Below are 20,192 nucleotides of genomic sequence, written 5' to 3'. Positions count from 1 at the left end.
ACATCTGCACTGGAACTAATCCACATTACTGAGGGAAAATCTATATTTTCTCCCTACCTGACAGTCCCTTCAGACACGCCTGGCACAGACAATGTAACATCCAGGGGGAGTTGGCACTGCCCTCTGAGGATACTCATCATACGGAGGGCCTCTACCTCACTCCGGGGGGCATTGACCGAGGCACATCCTAGATATGTCAGCTGGCTGAACACGACGCTATCCTCATCTGGGATGGGGCTGCCAGGACTACCTTCTGATGATGATTCATCAGCTGCAGTGATGAGAAAAGACAGGCAGTGAAAGAAAGAAAAGGATAACATTATGACATCTATTATAATCTTTCAGCTGTACAGTATCACGCGAGAGGTGGTTAGAAAGAAGGAATGGAAAAGTAAGAGGAGCTTAAGAAAAAAATATAACATCAATTAGCAAAATTCATGAAATTCAAGGAAACCAAGAACAAAATGGCAACAGTCCTCATCCTTTAGGAAATAAAACGAATGAGGAAACAGGATGGCTTAAAACATGTGATGTAAAAATGTGGGTATAAATATGATTCAACTTCATCTCATCCTGACTTGCCTCTGTATGACCTCTCATTCAGCTCACTCTCTTGGGCTGTCTGAACAGGAAGCACCATTTCCAGCTTGGGTGGTGGTGGGGGTGCGCTCAGAGGGTCACTGCCTGGGGCTACAGGTGACGCTGTGGTATAAAGGGCATGGTCGCCTCTACCGAGACCGTCCATCCTTGCTTCTGACGCAAGCCCAGCGTCAGCCACTGATGGGTCCATGAGGACATCTTCTAGCTCCCTTTGGAGCTGCTGCTCACTTCCATTGCCTACAATCTGATGCACACACATAGGTGTACACACATAGGTGTACAAACACACACACACACACACACACACACACACACACAGAAATAATCATGCACCCAACCACAAAAAAAGCACAGAAAAAAAAACAATTTAGCCCGAATTAAGAGTATTATAATTGCGTGTTGCAGTTTGCAGAAACATGCAGTTGCTTTGCCCATAACAGTGACATGGAAACGTATTTTGAGTGACTGCAGCGTGTTTAAGGTATGAATCACTTGTTTCAGTTTGGCCATTAAAGATGTATCTTAGGTATATTTCAATATTAGTACATTGTATTGAGATCACTTTGGGTGGACGTATCAAGACTTTAGAGTCATGCCAACACTGATTATAAATGAAAGTATCAACTGAAACCTTGAGCTTGGCCAAACAGCACAAAGTGAGGTAAATCCCTGTTCCCTGCCTGCTGCGGCAGCATCCAAAAGCTGTATAAGAAAAGGAGATCAGCCGGTAGGGGTCACTGTTGTATTGATCATTTAAGGATAACAAAAATGATGTAAAAATATAGAACATTTTTCCAAACAGATAGAGTAAAACCTAATTTATGTCTTTGGCATAAAAGAATGAGGTCATTTGTCCATTGCTGCTGGACTTAATTATCTTAATATATTTGCAGGATGGATACTACCACTGTCAATTATCTTAGTGATACAGGACTATTAACATGATAAAAAAAGTATTCTAAACAAGCGTAAGTGTGCTATCAATTCTATATTTACGTTCACACTTCTGACGTTTTGTAACTGTGTAGCTGTAGAGGGCCTTTACAGGAAGTGCTACAAGCCTGGGCGACTGTTGCATAACTACAGCCTACAGTCTATTTCTAACATCATCAAATCCAAAGTATTAAAGAGCTAAGGCCATCGCTGGACAGACGGCAAAATTACAGAAAGCACAAATAATCACAGACAGAATCACCACTGAATCACATCACAGGAAGAAAGAGGTGAATAATATACACAAGCAAGAGAAAAGCTGCAGAGAGAAGAGGAGGAAAGGAAAGAGAGCGAGAGAAGAGACTGACCTTAAAGCTGACCCCTTCCTCAGAAATCACCTGCATAACAAACAACAAGTTTAGACACACTGACTCCTCTGCTGACTGGATGGGCTGACTGGGAGGGAGATGTGCACAAGAGTGTGTCGGCAAAAACCAAAACATGATGTCAGGATGACCGCGTGCCAGTGGATGGAGTGATTTCGCCATTACATTGTGAGAACAGAGGATGTGTGTCACGTTCTGCTTTTTAACAATCTGACAGCAGGCAGACGATGGCAAAATACGCAGCACAAAAACTTGATTTTATTGTCCATAAAAAAAGAGCTGTGATGCTTTTACAGACACTGGTCTTATGAAATATGAAAACTCAAAAGACAGAACACGACAGAAAGTCAAAGTAGAGCAACTTTCTAGCGAATGGATATTGAACATCTATGCTCTGCTGGCGCCATCTCCTGGGAACTTTACAGAATAACTTTCCTTTACAAACAAACAGGTATCGTACATAAGTGACATACAGTAATGAAAATAGTCCGAACATGTGAGGCCGCTTCTCAAGTCAATTCATTAAAAAGAAACATGATAACAACTAAACTGAGAGACACGTGGACAAAATGCATCCTGTGAAGAGATCGAGCGGAAGAGGCGAGGAGAGGTAATCTGAACCCATTAGGGACACACACAGGATAGTGGCTGGCAGTCACAATTATTTCCTAGAAAGTCTTTATATTGTGAAAAGAGCCATGCCCGCATCACAAAGCACCGATATTTTCCCCAGCAATGGGTCAGAGCAAGGTTATATCACCACAATACCTGGATGTCTTTCAAACTTGAGCAGTGAATTCAACCATAGAAAACAAGCTGTAAGTCAGCCTCGCTATAGCACAATATCATATTACGCATTTAAACACAAGCACCTGACTGACACAGCAGTTGGGAAATGGTCTCCCAAAGTTAAATAGCATCCAACTTAATGACACTCAGTGGCAACAACATCTGGCGTTGAATGCATGAATAACATCCTTCATTTACAAGCTGAACAGCACAGGGAAACTTACCCAGACAATTTACCCTCAGTTTATGTGGATGTGCACAAATCACCAAGAGCTTCGTCATTAAAAGTACAAATACAAATACAAACACCAACTATGACCAACTACGGCAAAAAGGCAAAGTGAGAATGAGGAAGCAAAACAAGAAATGTTGGTTTATGGTTAAGAGTGTGAAACTAACAAACGCTGCTAGATGTTAAAAAAAAAGAAAAAAAAGATGGTTGTTAGTAATGAAAACAGTATGTTAGCAACATGAATCTGTATGAACTGTGAGTCCTAATTTGCTTTTTTATGCGTTATATTTCTAACAAATAAATAAAGATGAATAAACACTGAGATGTTTTGATATATCATGGTCCATCACGTTTAATTAACACAAAAGGGAATAATAGTCACACCATTTAGTGTGCTGGACATTCTCCTTTGGTATTTGGAATTTAATGGTCAGGTCATATAAAAAAAATCAATATATCTATCTATCTATCTATCTATCTATCTATCAATCAAAAAATTAGCCTAATCTAAAAAAAGTTCCCACCTGACCCTCTGTGACCCAGACCCTTATGCAGAACACATTACATAACCTACATGTTGTGTTAAAATAGGACTATATTAGAAAATTAATAACCCTCAAGAAATTGCAGCTGGAAGATGAGTGTGAATTCAGATAAAGAAAAAAAGTGTAAATAAAGACAAGCCTCTTATATAACGCACTCACTTTTGATAAAGTTTTCTTCAGTAAAATTTAAAAAAAAAAAAAAAAAAAACCCACACACCTCAGGTGCCAGTGCTTGTTTCTGCTATTCTATGTCGTAAACATAAATATGGTGCAGTTTTGCTGTTGAAACTACAACATACCCCGTCATCTTGATGCTCAAATGCATGGAAAAAAAATGCATTAAAAAATTCCTAAATTTTGAACCCCTCTAACCACTTTGAGACCCTCTAACTTGTAAAAAATGTTAGAAGTATGAAGGTAAATTTGCAACTACTTATGTAAAATTGTAAATTGATTACAAAAAAAAAAAAAAAAAAAAAAAAAAAAAAGCTGATTCCAGGGGTGTCAGGTGGAAGGCACCGATTGATTTTTCATGGGAAGACCGTTATGCCCTTGTGCCTAAGTGGCTATTAGTGCACCTAATCTCCAACAAGACTAGTACAGTTCTAAAGTCCCCTTTTTCTACCTTGTACTTCCATCCGTACCTACACCCAGCCAACCTTACCTTCAGTCCTGTCTTTTCGTCATCACTACCATTATTAGTAGAGGAGGGTGTCTCGTCCCCCAGCCGGGACACAAGGACAAAGTCCTCACTGTTGAGAGTGGACACTGAGTCTGAAGACACGCTAATCTTCCCCACCGAGCCCTTGTCATCCATGGCTGCCGCTGTTAAATTCAGCCACGCTGCTCATGAATGGAAGACGGAAGGCGGAAGTGGTGGGAGATGATGAGCAAAATCCCCTAGAAAAATATAAATAAAAAGAAAGAAGCAGAAAACAGTCATGATGAGATGAGATCCATGAAAAGCATCTTATAGAAAGGCAAGTGGCTCTAAAGATGGTGAAAGTACTTGCGATTCACTTTTATAGGTCTTTTGAACACCCCAAAGAAAGAGGTCGTTACCCAGAGAAAGGCAAAAAAACAAAAGGGCGCAAAACGATGCTTAGTTCAAGCGAAGATGATAGACAAGAGAATAAAATGAAGAAGCAATGAAACCAGAAAAATCAGAGAAAAAGCATCTGTGGGTCATTTAAAGCAATTTTATATGCTTCAGAAGAATAAAGTAGAATAGTTCCAAAACAGCTTATTTTACATGCATTGCAAAGCTATGGTGATGCGAATGACAGTGAGGAAGTAAGGAAAAAGCCAACTTTTTACAACCATCTATTTAACCCATGTTCCGTCTACAAAGTCTCAGCTGTGGTTTCACACTACTGAATCACACGTACACAAAAATACATTGAACAATTTAAAAGCACACACTAAATAATCTGACTGCACTGCATGCAGTCCTGAATGCATCACTACAACACCAACCAGCCACCACAACTGCAAATAACAACTTCTTTTGACTCTGCTAGTAAATTATGACTGCAGGATGCCACTGTGTAGTTCACACTGAGATAAGAATTAGTATTAGGGTAGGGAAATCCAGGTAAAGCTCTAATATTAGTATTGAGGCATGAGGTAACTTCTAAACAAGAGAGGTGGCAGGAAACACCCATAAGCATTTCTGGCCGTTTCCTCTCGCTGCTCCTCCCTTTCCCTTTCTCTCTTTCACTTCTCTTTTTGCCTCATCACTCACCCTGCAATCTGTTTTTCTCAGTGTCCATCTTTGCCCTTGCCCTTCTTGCTTTAGGGGAAAAAAACCCACCCAAAGCAAGCAGGTTTAACAATGAGAAAGTATCAGGACAGGTCAATCTGGACTAGAGATATCAATGTTATTTTTAGGCTGCCATTTATTGTTGACAGCTTAAGGTTTATCCTCTCGGTGTACGACTCTGGATACTGTGGCTCTTCTAAAAAAAGCAAGCTTCAAATGAGAGGTGCTTGACTCCCTGTTATAACTCGCAAACATGCTCCTTAAAGCAGATAACGCATAAGCTGGAGAGGAACTAGAGTTTCACCTTTATTTGACTTGGAAAAATAGTTTGTCGCTCTATTAAAGTCCTTTATAAAGCTGCAACATTAATTCACTCATTATTAGAAGAAAACAGGAATAATCTCAGGTTTCTTTTCAGCACTCTAGCCAGGCTGAGAAAGAGTCAGAGCTTTGTTTAACTTAATTAGTAATGACTTCATGAATTTCTTCACAATTAAAATTTTCACCATTAGCAAAGAAAATTTTTCACAGCAGTCCCACAGATGCATCATTATGTACAGCACCTATAAAACTGCTTGTATTTATTTTAAACTTTAACTCTCCAATTGAAGTTAGCTTCAGTAAATACTTCCTCAAAACCATCAACTGTCATCTTTATTCATGGGTTATGTACCACAGGCCTTTAATGTGTCAGTAATTAAACCATTACTTAAAAAGCCTCTAGTTGACCCAGCTGTCTTAGCTAATTACAGGCTAATCTCTAGTGTTCCTTTTCTTTCAAAAATTCTTGAAAGAGTAGTTGTGGTTGATTTTACGAATTTCAGTCTGGTTTCAGAGCTCATCACAGTACACAAGCAGCATTAGTGAAGGACTCGATACTGTAGACCGCGGGTCCCCAATCCCAGTCCGCGAAGGCCGGTGTCCCTGCAGGTTTTAGATCTCACCCTGGGTCAACACACCTGAATCACATGATTAGTTCATTACCAGGCCTCTGGAGAACTTCAAGACATGTTGAGAAGGTAATTTATCCATTTAAATCAGCTGTGATGGATCAAGGACACATCTAAAACCTGCAGGGACACCTGTGTTTGGTTGTTGTCAGTGTGTTCAGCTGCGAGCTGGAAAGCTGCAAGTGTGCGTGTGACTACGTGTGACTGTGAACAGCAACCGAGAGTCAATAAAAATTCCTGAAAAGCGTATGGATGCGTCGCCGGGTCTGCCGTGGTTTGTTACAGCATGTCTTAAGGACAAAGGCCTAGATGACCTCTAATTTTCTGCCTCAAAATTCAGACAAAACTGAGGTTATTGTACTCAGTCCTAAAAATCTTAGAAACACAGCATCTCAACAGATGCTTACACTGGATGACATTGCCTTGGCCTCCAGTAACACTTAGAGGAATCTTGGAATCATGACCAGGATGTGCCTTTCACTGAGGGTATTACATGGATTTGTAGCACTGCTCACATTTGTGCAATATCACTAATTCTAGAAACATCCTGTCTCAAAGTGATGCTGAAATACTAACTGATACATTTATCACTTCTAGGCTGAACTACTGTAATGCATTATTTTCAGGCTGCAAAAATGCTACAACGACAGTACTGACAGGACAAGAAAGAGAGCATGTTTCTCCCATATTACCTTCTTTTTACCTGTTTAATCCAGAACTGAAATTAGAATCTTTCTTCTCCCTTACAAGGTCTTGAGTAATCCTTAAAGTAGTCCTTAAAGACCTCATAGTATCATATTGTCCCAATAGAGCTCTTGGCTCTCAGGCTGCTGGCTTACTTGTGGTTGCTAGAGTTTCTAAAGGTAGAACAGAAGGCAGAACTACCAGTTTGGATTTGGGAGACAGACACTATCTCTACTTTCAAGAGTAGGTTTAAACCTTTCCTTTTTGATAAGCTTATAATTAGGACCGCATCAGGTGACTCTAAACCAGGGGTAGGCAACCTTTCTGATGGCGAGTGCCATTTAAAATTTCCTCAGAAGTCAGTGTGCCATATGATTGCATTAGCATTAAATTTAATAACGCTCTATATGAACAGTTACACATTATATAGAAACGCTTTATAGAATTTTATTTGCAAATGTTGGCAGCTATCAGCGAATAGTTATCAGCTATTTTGAAACAAAAAAAAGACACTTTTTATCCATAACAAGAACTCCATAACAGCAAATGAACTGTACAACAGAAAATACAAATGCTATTTATGGTCTCCTCACAACAGTGATAAGAAAAATAAACTGGGCCAATATGGTATGTTTGTTAATACAGAGACACACATGTTAATGTGATCTCTGGTCTCCCACTCAGAGACACAGGTCTCCGAGTGTCCAGCATTCAGACGGCTACCTGAGGACTCGTGAGAGAAAATCTGCTCACACAGATATGTAGAGCCAAATACTGTCAATAAGGCCTGTGCAATGTTCTGAAGACAGTTAAACTTGTCAGGTAGTGATGTCCAGCAGGTGAAAATGCAAGCTCCATGAACACGCACAGCTGTGGATTCTAGCTGCTTCGATGTCGCATTAACTGGCATTAACTCAGCCAGTTAATGCGAGAGAAATCTAGCTGCTCATTAAAGATTTCTGGTTTGATCAGGAAATAAAACATTGGTCCATACACCTGAAAGTCCCAAAAATGCATTGTGTCTCGAGTCTCTGGATGCATTTTGACTAAAGACTGGCACCCCAGATATTAAAGCCATAAAGCCTTTGAATGAAAACAAACACTGTTGTGACAGTGATGTACACTGTGTTGTTGGTAAATGTATGATTTCTATTCATTTTACGTCAGATAAAAACTTTGGTTGTAAGCTTCAGATAATTATTTAATAACAGCCAGACATTTTAAATGAGAATAAGAAAGTATTTCTTTGTGCCCCCTTTCCTGTTAATGCCCTACCTGGCCCCCTGGCAAAACTTTGCTAGATCCGCCCCTGCACAGTTACCAGCTGTCAGCTACGTAGAAAAGGATGCTGGTGTTATTTGTCTCTCAGAAACAGTTCATAACTTCCCTTCAACCCATTCATGTCACCTAAAAGGTAAACCTGTTTCTCCATCACCTGTTCAGCTCTGATGATTTAGTAAGGACATCTCCTGGTTTCATCTGCATGTTTCTCTCTCACCAGATATACAAACCGATATCATGACCAGCAGCTTTCACAGCTGTGGCTCCAGCAAACATCAGCTGATACTAGAAATTAATATTAAATAAATTCTAACAACAGCTGACCAAGCTTAAACGTGCTGCTGTTGTTTAGTGCGACATCCAGCGGTTTCCTCTTTCTGGCGCAAAGTGAGCGATAAACAAACAAGAGAGAAAAGCCGATCAGCTGATCATTGGGACGATTCCGTTTGTAAGGAACGGTTGGCAACTCTACTAACTAACCTTATGAATAAAATAAAGTTCACTATCAATAAAATCATAGCACCCGCCCAGCAGTATATAAATTCCGTCATGCTAGCTAGTACGCAGTACGAGTTATTGTAACTGACTGTAAAAAGTCAGCACAACGAAAATAAACTGCACCTAAACTTGGTTTATATCTGACCCAGATAGACTGCAGGTCATAACTTCTTACCTGAAGTTTAGTTCACCTGACGCTCCGACCGGCGGCTGCCTCGGGTCTCTCCTCCTGCCTCCCCTTCCCTCATCCACCTGCTGGTCTCCACCACTTGTTAATTTTACTGAATCTGTGGAAGCTACGCCATGGCCAACACCAAACAACTGAGTTATTTTTACACACCGACCGGCGTCTGGCCAAACCACCACCCAAAAAAATCAATAAAAAAAAATAAAAAAAAATCGGGCCACCGAGCAAATGCCTGGTATGCCCGATGGCCAGTCCAGCTATGGTCGTGCGTGCCATGAGTTAACCCTTCGCGTGCCAACGGTGGCACGCGTGCCTAGGGTTGCCGACCCCTGCTCTAAACTATCCCTTAGTTATACTGCAATATGCTTAAACAGCTGTGGGTTTCCCATGGTGGACTAAGTGTTTATTCTTCATTAAAGTCTTTTTCACTCTCTATATATTTATACACCACTAGTGCATTTATTCATTCATATAGTAAATAATTTTAAACTGGTTCTCTCACATGTGTATTTTGCCCTGTTTCCCTCTACTTGCCTTTCTTTCTCCTAACCCCCACCTGGTCGTGGTAGACTGCCCTTCTGAGAGTATTGTTCTGCCACTGGATCCTTCCTGTTAAAAGAGAGATTTTCCTTCCCACTGTTGCCAAGTCTTTGCTCATAAAGGGCCATCTGATTGAGATTTTTTATGTTATAGGTCTTTTACCTTACAATTTAAAAGCACCTTGAAGCCACACCTGTTGTGAATTGGCACTATATAAATTAAACAGTTCTCTTTATCATTTCAAACCACTCTGAGGAAATTGAAATCTGATTACTCATCTAAATATTCTGGGGTTTTTTGTTTCTTATGCGTTTTTCTTTTTAAATTTGTGTTGCAAAACAAGGTACAATTATCAAGTGAGGCTACAACTAGTGTGCCAACTTCCCTGTTGGCAACATCTATTTGGAAAGGCACAAACACAGCAACCAGCTGATCTGAGCAGAGTCGGGTAAAACAAGTAATCTGCGACCTGTTGTGGCAATAAAGCAAGATCATGTTTAAACTGAATTGTCATATTTTCTTAGTAAAGAATTATAAATAACCCCATATAAATAGATTTCTTTAACATTTGTTATGTTTCATCTGTATGAAAAGCAAAAAAAAAAAATCAGCATGGCCAACTTCTTGGCAACCAGTTGGTAGCTACAACTACTTGCAATCAGTTGCCAAATGTGACAAAGTTAAACACAATCACCAGGCAACCATTGACCTTTCCTGGTTGCAAGAAGGTTGTTGTCTTATTTCGACTCTAGACTGAATGAGCCATAACACAAAGACCATTTAGCTGACAGCAAATTATGCTAACCTTTACTGGATAAATATCATAAGTAACGCCAAGGAGTTAGAAACTATGTTTCGCCCACTTTGTAATGAGGAACTGTGCACACAAATTACACACACACCTCTATTTACCTTCTCCACCTGTTTCACTTTCTAATCAAAAAGGTGCTCCCACGCATACCTGTCATAATCTATTCTATGTCTTTTCTAAATATTAATGACCAACAAAAATATGCAGTGCTACTTTAACATCCCACACTAGCATAAACACTTTAAAGCAAATGGACGAAAACACCACAACTTGCTTAGACCCTACCTTACAGGTAGAGCTGTGCGATAGAACGATAACGATATGTATTGCGAAATCATTTTAGATCATTTTAAAACATTGTCATTGCTGTTATTTCATGCATAGTTTGGTGATTTTCCAATCCCAGCATACTTTAAAGACACCTCAATAAGACTAATTAACTGTAACTACTAACTGTAGCTATTAATAAGCCAAATCTTTACTGGTTTCTGCTGTATGATGGTTTACTCTCATTTTGTGCTCTTGGATGTTTGGTCTGGCAACTGTCTTGTTCCATATGAAATAATATTAATTGAAGAGAATATCTGACAAAGTAAAGCAAATACCAGTCCAAAAGAAAACTAAGCATCAGACTCAGTAGCATTCAGACAAGGTCATTTGCATCAATCCCCAGTCTCTTTCATCCCTGCAGGCTTTCAATCTTGAGCATACTTTGCAGATGTTTACACTACTCTTGGCTCAAACACAGCTGCTGTCCATTTTTAGCACAGTTGGCTTTTGTGTGTGTGTGTGTGTGTGTGTGTGTGTGTGTGTGTGTGTGAGAGAGAGAGAGTGAGAGAGGGAGAGAGAGAGAAAGAGCAAAAGTGCCTAGCATAATTCGAAAGTAGTGCACATTAAAGGATGGCTATCAGCTAAACAGGTAAAATAATATTAAATTACAGTGGCATGAAGAAGTACTTGCCCCCTTCTTGCTTTCTTAGTTTTTTGTTGCATTTAAATGTTTCAGATCTAACAAAATACAGTTTATAAATGAACCTACATTTGTATTTTCTTTGTTTATTTATTTATTCATTTTTTTTAACCATTCAGAGGTGGCCTTGCTCGTATGTTCAGAATTACTGTAAAGCTGCATAACCCGAAAGCAATTGAGCTTCAGGGGATGAACTCTCCTTCAGGATTTTCTGGTAAAGAGCAGCATTCATGGATCCATTAATTATGCCAAGTCACCCAGGCCCTGAAGCAACACAGCAGACCCAGACCATCACACTTCTACTACCATGTTTGCTGATATGATGTTCTTTTTACGAAACGCTGTGTTAGTTTGTTACAAGTTGCAGTGGGATTAAAATCTTCCAAACAAGTCCAACTTTTGACTGTCAGTCCACAGAAATTTCCCCAAAAGTCTCGAGGATCATTATGGTGTTTTAAGGCAAATGTGAGATGAGCCTTTGTGTTCTTTTTTGGCCATCAGAGGTTTTCACCTAAGAACCCTCAGATGTCAATGACTTTCTTTTGAGGGATGTCTTCATTTTTGTTATATCTTTTATTGTTATATCTATTATATCTTGTTGTATCTTTTAGCCTACCTTACATTGTCAGACAGGTTCTATTTAACTGATCCAGCAGGTCTGGTAGCAATCAGGGCTGAAAGATTTGAGAAAGGGCCAGAAAGGTTTGGGTGGCCGTTTCCTCTTAAGAAATTAAATTATCTTTTTTTTTTTAAATACCTTTTATGGGTTATGTTAGACTAACATTAAACTCTTTTCAATGATCTGAAACATTCAAGTGTTGTAAAAACAGGCAAAAACCTAAGAAATCAGGACAGGGACAATTACCTTTTCACATACAGCAACATATTTAATTCATCCAGATCTTTATTCCTGTTTTAACTGTTTACATATATATATATATATATATGTATATATTTCAAATTGTTTAACGACTTATGGAAAGATGGCTAAACGCAACTTTAGGGATAGCTATAGTGACATCACTCGCTGATTTCTTAAGTCCCATTGTGAAGCGGTTTCCCGTTGCTCATCTTTGCATTTTGAAACTGGATGTGAGAAGTTAGGGGTGGATTTGTGAAACTGCATGCTCACTGGCTAAACACTTGCCCATTACAAGTCATAACCTGGGTATTATAAGTCATATCCTGAAACGTACTTCTGAAACCGAGCCCACAAACTCGTCAGCACAAGCCCGGAGGCAGTTTTCTCATGTCTTTCAGACCCCAAAGCCATGTTCACCTTTTTTATAATGTCTAATGGTCAGGCCTTCTGTCTGCTGGTCCAGAGAGTGTGTTGTTTGCTTTTCTTAAGGTAAATACTAAGACTTGCACTTTGATTTGAGAAAGCCAGATGAAACTTGATTTTATGCACATACAACAGTCAATACTATATACATCCATACATACATAAAAGAAATGTTTAAAAATACCCACTTGTGCTGGATGTCACATACCCTACAAAACACAGGCAGCTGTATTATGAACACAAATAGGCACTCACTGAGAAACACGTGCATGCACACACACAAACCTAATACTTTGACTAGCAGGAGGCTCCAAAAGACTTATAATGGTTCCCTTGTCACCCCAGTTTCCTTTCTAGCCTCACCAACAGAGCTCTGCCTGCTCCTGCCAAGATACACTGTTCCTTATCAACCTTTTCACTGCCTTGGTGCACTTCCAAGAAGATCTACAATCGCTGCCAGTCAGTCAGAATACTGACCATTTAAATTATCTAGGTTCTAAAATGCCTTAAATTGGAGGTCATTTCCAATACTTTGAGTGTTTTTAAGCAGATTTAAACTAATTTGTTCAGTCAACTTTAATTTGACTTTTTATGTCTCGTCACTATATGATTCTTTGTTTTGAGCAGCAGGTTGAAGAGAAGAGAAGAGAAGAGAAGAGAAGAGAAGAGAAGAGAAGAGAAGAGAAGAGAAGAGAAGAGAAGAGAAGAGAAGAGCCCACACCCTGGATCCAGAAAGCCAACAAGATGAATCCAATGACTCAACTGTTCAGCATATTTCATAGGTTCATACGGATATGAAACGGCAATAGTTCTTCCAAAGCTTGTTTCCCAAAAAGGTTTTTTGATTTCAACATGAATATTGTGCGTGTCTATGAGATGCTACAAATGTGAAAACCAATATAAGTTACATTAACTCTGTCAAGGAGGAAAATAAAGTAAGCTCACGTTTAGCCTTAAAATGCAGCCAGGTTCATTTTGAGTATCTTCTTTCAAGACTACAACCTACATCGTCTACTCATTTAAAACTATAACTCAACACAAAGCATAACAGTAGTGAAGTGGTGAAGTCTGTGTATCCCCTGCAATGGCTCACACACTCTAGTTTACGTTAAGTTGAAAACAGGAGGATATCATGTTAATCCATGTGTAAAAATACACACACTAGAAACACATGCCTGCTTCTTTTTTTTTTTTTTGCTTCCCACTGCTATCCAGCTGAACGGGCTGTTCTGGGCTGCCAGCTGGGCCCTGTGTGCACCTCACGAGGGAGAGGAAGACACAGCCAGACACAGGCAGAGCATTCAGGCTTGCACCACAGTCCTTTTCAACCCGCCTCACAGCACTGATTTCAGCCAGGCGGAGATAGCAGGGAAAAAAAAGGAGCAATAGAGAGGAAAAGTGACAGAAAAGCTCACCTACTACAATGGGAGTGTAACAGTACAGAGCAAAATCAAAGAAACACACACAGAAACAGTATTTTATTTGTACTGTGTGAGCATCTAATTATCATCTTCATACAGATTCACTGCAGGTCAGAGGCCCCTGGTTTAATAAAGTGGTATGAATGCTCTCGAAAGACTCGGGCTCAACAATAAAATGATCTCACGTGACTAAATAAAATACGGCAGGCCTGCCTTTAATTTCACAAACACAGAACTGATTGCAACAAACTTGTTCACTGTAAAATACTGAGCTACAGCCATGGATTGGCTATTCACAGCTACTTACTTCGTGGTGTTGTCTCTGAAAAATAGAGGTATGGCTTTTAAAGTAAACCTGACACTTATATGCGTGTAAACATGCATGCAACAATAGTTATGTGTGATAAACATATAGAAAATGGAACCGAAAGTGAATATGAATTCTTGCTTTTGCATTTGTCCCTAGCTCAGTGATGAATATGTATGTCAAAGTTTCTGTTGTTTAGTGAATTAACAATAAAAATGGAGCAATTTCTTATCAAAGTCGAAGCCCAGATGCAGGGAAACAAAGCAGTGCTGCAAGAAAGGAAAAGGAAGAAATAAAGCGTACAGCATCTATAACTCAAAAGAAGTGTGCAAATGGTCTGTGAGTAAAAATAGAGAGGTAGGTACAACCCTTATAAGATGAGCAGCTGAAATGACATGATCTAACCCTGCTTTTAACATGCAAAGTTTCTGTTTCAGGTGACTTAACATTGAATGCTATTTTTGGATCACACAGCTAAAAATGTGTGAGAGTGTGTGTGTGAGTTTCTGCTCAGTCTGTGTGTATTTAACCTTAAAATAGCTCTTCTTTTTACTGCGTATCAAGGAAAAAAATGAGCAGTGCATACAATGTTGTCTTGCAAGAGGCGCAGATCTGCATACTGATCTGAGCTCTCGGCCTGTGGTTGTTGATGAGATGCTATCTCTAGCTACAGAGTATGAGGGCGTGGAAGTGGACTGAACAGTATGTGGATTCTAATTTATTCAGTCTGTCCCTGCTGGGCAGCTAATACTAACCAGCTGTCTGCGGATATCAGGCTAATGTCTTCTCAACACAAACAGTCCAGATGATTGAGTGAGCCCACTTTTAGTTTCTGCTCAGTCTGTGTTCAGTGTTTTTGTGTGCACCTAGGTGATGACACAGATTTTAATGGAGTATCACAAGTGTTTTATGCAACGTGGGTATTCATCTAATGCAACTGAATGATTAAGAATCAAATAGAAATCAGCTGCATCCATACAAGGTACAGTACAGCTAGCTAAATATAGCTTGACAACAGTCTGCAGACATTTATTTACCAATAAACTGCTTCCCCCTACAGTTAGTAAGAAGCCTCATAAACTGAGGACGGAAATACATCGAATCCACCAAGTCATAACATTTAAAATCCAGAAGGTAATCAGGTCTTTTCTATACATTTTTTTTAATTAAAATTGATTAACACTGAACATGAGGATAGCTGTGACTCGGGAAGAAGAGCAGGTAATTTCTAACCACAGAAACACTTGTTCAGTCCACATGTTGGAGTATCTTTGGGGACGATACCCTTAATTGCCCCTGATGCATCCATCAGTGTGACACAAATGAGCCCAATAACTCCATAAAGCTCCAAAGAAGCAGTACATGCAACAAAATCCAGTTGTGTAAACTTAATTTTCAAGTTCAAGTTGAGGCCGATGCAGACTTGCCCAATTCGTCAGTTATTTGGCAGAAACATTATTTCCCACAAAACTAAACCGTTATCAAACGCCCGGAAACTTTTGAACTCTAATTCATACATTAGTTACATTAGAGTCATCTCACCCACAGCACATGCACTGAAACACTAATCCACAACAGTTGGTGCCCTCGCCATTCAGTCTACATCAGTTATCCAAAAACAGGTGTGTATGAGGGGTGTTACTCGCATTTCACTCCAAAGCCAGATATGGAAAAAAAACATCTGAACAGTAGTGATAGAGGGAGGCGCTAAAGTCAATTCAGTTTCACATCTTTACTCTGCTTTATTGTCTTTAGTGGTTGATATTTATTATTATGGTGCAAGGGCCTAATAATAATATAATGTAATGTCATATACTTATTTTAACTGTGCGATATGCATGTCATTTATGTGTTTGTATTTGGGGGAGTGGGTTTGGTATTTGTTTATTGGTCACTTTTTTGTGATCGCTGTTTACTTTTTTGATTGTTAGGTGCACTTTACAGTAAGTTGGTTCTTTCTTTGCTGATAAAGGAAGTTTAAGATGAATTTTTTTAATCTCTGCGAGCCATTTTCCAGATAACACATCAGAGAAGTGGCACGGCCCAACCTTAGCCTCTCAGCGGCTTTTTAAGTTGTCTCTAAAGTCACAAAAGTATAGATTAATGTTAAACAGATAACATAAGCATTAATTAACATAAGTGATGAATGAAGTGGTTCCTCATATTATCAGCACCACATAAATTAACAATCATAGCAATCTCCATATAGCGGTCTGTTTATCAGACAAATAAAGTACTTTATCGTGCACAAGCATCTGTAGTGAAACCAGCGTTATGTATGTTATTGTGTAATGTGGAAGACAACACATCATGCATAATGCTTCCATGAAGTATAGCTGTGAATGCGCTGGCTTTCCTCCTCTTCTAATATAGCTGCTGATGGTTAATACAACAAATATTTACATAAAGTCTAATCTTTTTTTTGGCTTTGTTTTGTTCTTATCGAGCGCATGCGCCAAATGCATTATCTGCAACGAGCTTTGCTTCGTAATACCGGAGTTTCAGGAAATACAACAGGAAAGATCAGCTGACCGATGGAAGCTGTTCAAGCTCACAGACAGACAGACAGACAGTAGTCGTCAGCATTAAGTGAGAGGAATATGACATATAACTTCTGGTCAGTTTGTGTTGACACAACTTGTCTCATTAAACAACTGACAATGTGCAATGTTAACAGTAAAACACACAGCAGAGAGGAAGCTGTAACACAGCACACACTAATTCTGATATTTTGAAATCAGGGTCAGCGAAGTTAGTTTAAAAGGCTGAAGGGGACTACCCTGGAAAATGAGGCCTTTTGCGAAATGTTATTAATGTATTTAAACAGCTAGTTTTGTTCCAAGGTTGTGTTTTGGTAGTTAATGGGTCCTGCAGGGCAGACTGCCTAATATATGTATTATTTCAAAGAAATAATAATTAAGTTATTCCAGGCAAGAACTTCATAACCTCCCTGGTTACTCCCTTGGCACGTGACAATAACAGTACAGCAAATACCTGCAGGACATTTTGTAATAGCTGCTACAAGTTTCCGTCTTCTTGAAACAATGACAGCATGAAAGGCTCGTTAAAAGCACCGTCAGCATAATTCTAATATCTGCTGCTGATCTTATGAAGTTATTGACTTGTATATTAATATCATATATGCCTTCAGTACATGCTTGCCTATTTGACCTTATATTCATGAGGTCCCCATCGCACTGCATAACATACGGAAGGACTGATCTGATCTGATAATGAGTGCATTGATAAGTATTAATGTATGTCCATATTCTGCACTACAATGACAACTGCAACATCTACACACAATCTGGCATGCTTAGCATTCACATTAATTTGGCTCTTCCATGTGGATATAGGCAAAACTGCTACCTGTCAGCGTAGCCTATTAAACCACACCTGTCCCTGAGCAGGCACTAATCTATTTTTCTCGATTAAAACGTGCGAAGCTCGCTAGCTCCAGTGTTCACTTACTGCTTCAGTTAGCCCTCACCAACCTGCCTAACGTTAGCTAATACAGCTATAGCAGTTATAGCCTCCAAGTCAGACCAAAATGTTTAATCGCACAGTGAACAATTCCCCAGACACTTCAGTCAACACGACACAATCAATGCAAACTCTTAGGTAAATGGGTTGCAAATAACTTTAAGATAAATCCGCTGCCTGGCCCCGCGATGGACACAGTGTTCATACAGGCCATTACAGTATTATGGCTGGATAGCTAACGCCTGCTAGCCATGCTACTCTGGCACTTCCAACCAACAAACAGGTATAATTCCTCCTGACCAGGGAGACAGTCACGCTTAACCTCGAGTATAAATGCGTGCGCAAGTGCAAAACAGCTTACCTTGGTTCCCACTTTTATTTTTATTCCAACGGCGGCTGGCACAACATTGCACTTCCCAAATAACATCAGCAGCCAACAGCATCCAGCCGAGCTGTAAACACAAGCCCAACCAACCCGCTGACAACCACACTGCGCATGCGTCTGTCACTGCTCCTCAGTCTATGCAGAAAGGAGGCGCTGGCTGGTGTGAAGCTTTGACTGATAACACGAGTCTGTTTTGTTTTGTTTTGTTTTGTTTTGTTTTGTTTTGTTTTGTAAGTCAGGGCCCATCTTAAATGAGAAGTGTCAAACACACTGGGCCAAGTAGGGGTCAGGGGCCCGTTCTTCGTACCTCGCTTACTACATCCAAGATCAAATGACACATCCAAGATCAAATCATCGCGCTAACTTTGAGCTCGCTAATCCGGTTCTCCGAACACACCTGTTGTTGACGATTAGTATAGCTGGATGAAGTAATCTGAGATCACTGGGTGGCTTAAAAGGGGCTACGCATCGATAGTAGAAACATTGATCGGCAACCCTGTGATTGGTCGGCGAAGATGTCGAAGGAGTGCGCACAGTATTTCACGGCAGCAGACCAAGAACTCTTGATTGAGGGATATCAGGAGTTTCAGAGTTTAATTAAAACGCAGGGGAACACTGCAAAGGCTGCAAAAGCAAGGAGAGAGGGCTGGCAGAAAGTTGCTGACAAATCAAACTCGTAAGTGATCCATGATATTATATTATATTATACCACATTATATTATATTACATCATATCCTCTTTCACATTAGAGCCACAACAGGACCCACTAGAACATGGGAAAAAGTAAAGTGAAATATAAGAATATTCCACAGAATGGTAATATTTATCACTTATATTGCTTTTAGTCTATGACAAGAGACCCTGGAATAATCTGTTTGTTTGTTTATAACAGCAACCAAGAAAAGGGCAGAGCAAATAAAGACAGGTGGTGGTCCTGCACCCCTCGTCACACCCCTTTTTGTACTGTGACATTTATTGACATTGTGGGTTTTTTGTGTGTAGTTTGACATAACACTCCATCACTTTTACCTGTTCCCATGCAAGGGGTGACTGAAGCATGCACAGTAAGTCGGGAGTAAGTATATACAGTACAGTAAGTATATATATATATATATATATAGAGAGAGAGAGAGAGAGAGAGAGAGAGAGAGAGAGAGAGAGAGAGAGAGAAAGTAAATAATACCCTCACGGGAGAATCGATATCTCTCTATGAGCACACCGTCGCGCTGAGCTAAAGGATCCTGTCTATCCCGCAATATACGCTAAATTCTGTAAACTCTCCTTATCAATCTTGCACCTTCCTTGCTCGCGTACAAACGGACAGGACATGGCTGCGACAGACTTCCCAAATCCACCTTCGCTTTTATAGTCGTGGTCTCTCATCTTGATTGCACGTAGTAATTTACTATTACTACCCTAAAATATGAATTACATCTGACATGATCTACTACATGTAATAGAATGATTAATAGTACATTTCCCTTTTTTTCGGAAATGACCTGTATGTATCTGTATGGAATCAATAAAAGAATCAAATGCTGCATTATCTTTAGTTACATTGATAATATTTATTTATGGTAAAACAGTGGCGAAATATCGCTCTTGCTTTCATATAACTGCAGCGGACATACCTGAGTGGCCGCGATCTAATCCTGTTTACATAAAGTAAACCTGCTCCCGAGCAGGTTTACGCTTACGGATCTGTTGCTATGACAGCAAGTCCCAGATGAGCTTCGGAGAACCGAACGATCCAAGATCACGCGAAATCGTCAACATTCAAATCCGGCTAACTTACTTAGCGAGGTACGAAGAACGGGCCCCAGTTCTCCACTTTTCAAAATAAATGCAGTTGCAAGTGGTGTGAATGTCTGTGCTTGGCTCTGGAGGTTTTTATGGTATAGAATAAGGTTTCTATATCTATTTCATAGTTTTTTTCATCTATTTCATATCTATATCATATACAGTTGCTGCTGTCAGGTGAGAAGGTAGGTGTAATCATGAAATATTCAGGGTGTGCAACTACACATAGACTTCCTGTTGCTTTATTCTTGGATTTCAGCAGCTTCAGACACTAATGTTTCACGTCTTTCATGACAAGGCAGACTGGGGTTTCACAGAAGTCCCAAGTTCTTACCTTTGAGTG

The 20,192-nt window shown here is 39.8% G+C and overlaps 1 protein-coding gene across 2 annotated transcripts in view; it reads right to left on the bottom strand.

Annotated features, from left to right (window-relative positions):
- The window catches only part of LOC116312186 (rab GTPase-activating protein 1), a 77,298-nt gene extending 59,155 nt beyond the window's left edge, over nucleotides 1–18,143 (bottom strand). Inside the window, exons 1-5 of one of the 2 annotated variants that reach the window (XM_039614546.1) lie at nucleotides 18,026–18,143; nucleotides 4,150–4,385; nucleotides 1,902–1,931; nucleotides 583–844; nucleotides 58–271 (exon numbers count right to left, since the gene is read on the bottom strand). In XM_039614546.1, coding sequence (XP_039470480.1) covers nucleotides 58–271; nucleotides 583–844; nucleotides 1,902–1,931; nucleotides 4,150–4,302 — 659 coding nt within the window. In that variant the 5' untranslated portion in view covers nucleotides 4,303–4,385; nucleotides 18,026–18,143. The remainder of the gene's footprint in view (nucleotides 1–57; nucleotides 272–582; nucleotides 845–1,901; nucleotides 1,932–4,149; nucleotides 4,386–18,025) is intronic. The other variant, XM_039614547.1, reaches the window with a different exon arrangement.
- Nucleotides 18,144–20,192: the final 2,049 nt, after the last annotated feature.

This window comes from Oreochromis aureus, linkage group 7 (genome assembly GCF_013358895.1).
Source record: "Oreochromis aureus strain Israel breed Guangdong linkage group 7, ZZ_aureus, whole genome shotgun sequence".
NCBI lineage: Eukaryota > Metazoa > Chordata > Actinopteri > Cichliformes > Cichlidae > Oreochromis > Oreochromis aureus.
Note: the sequence above shows the minus strand (reverse complement) of the source record. Positions and strands in the feature narration are given on the sequence as shown.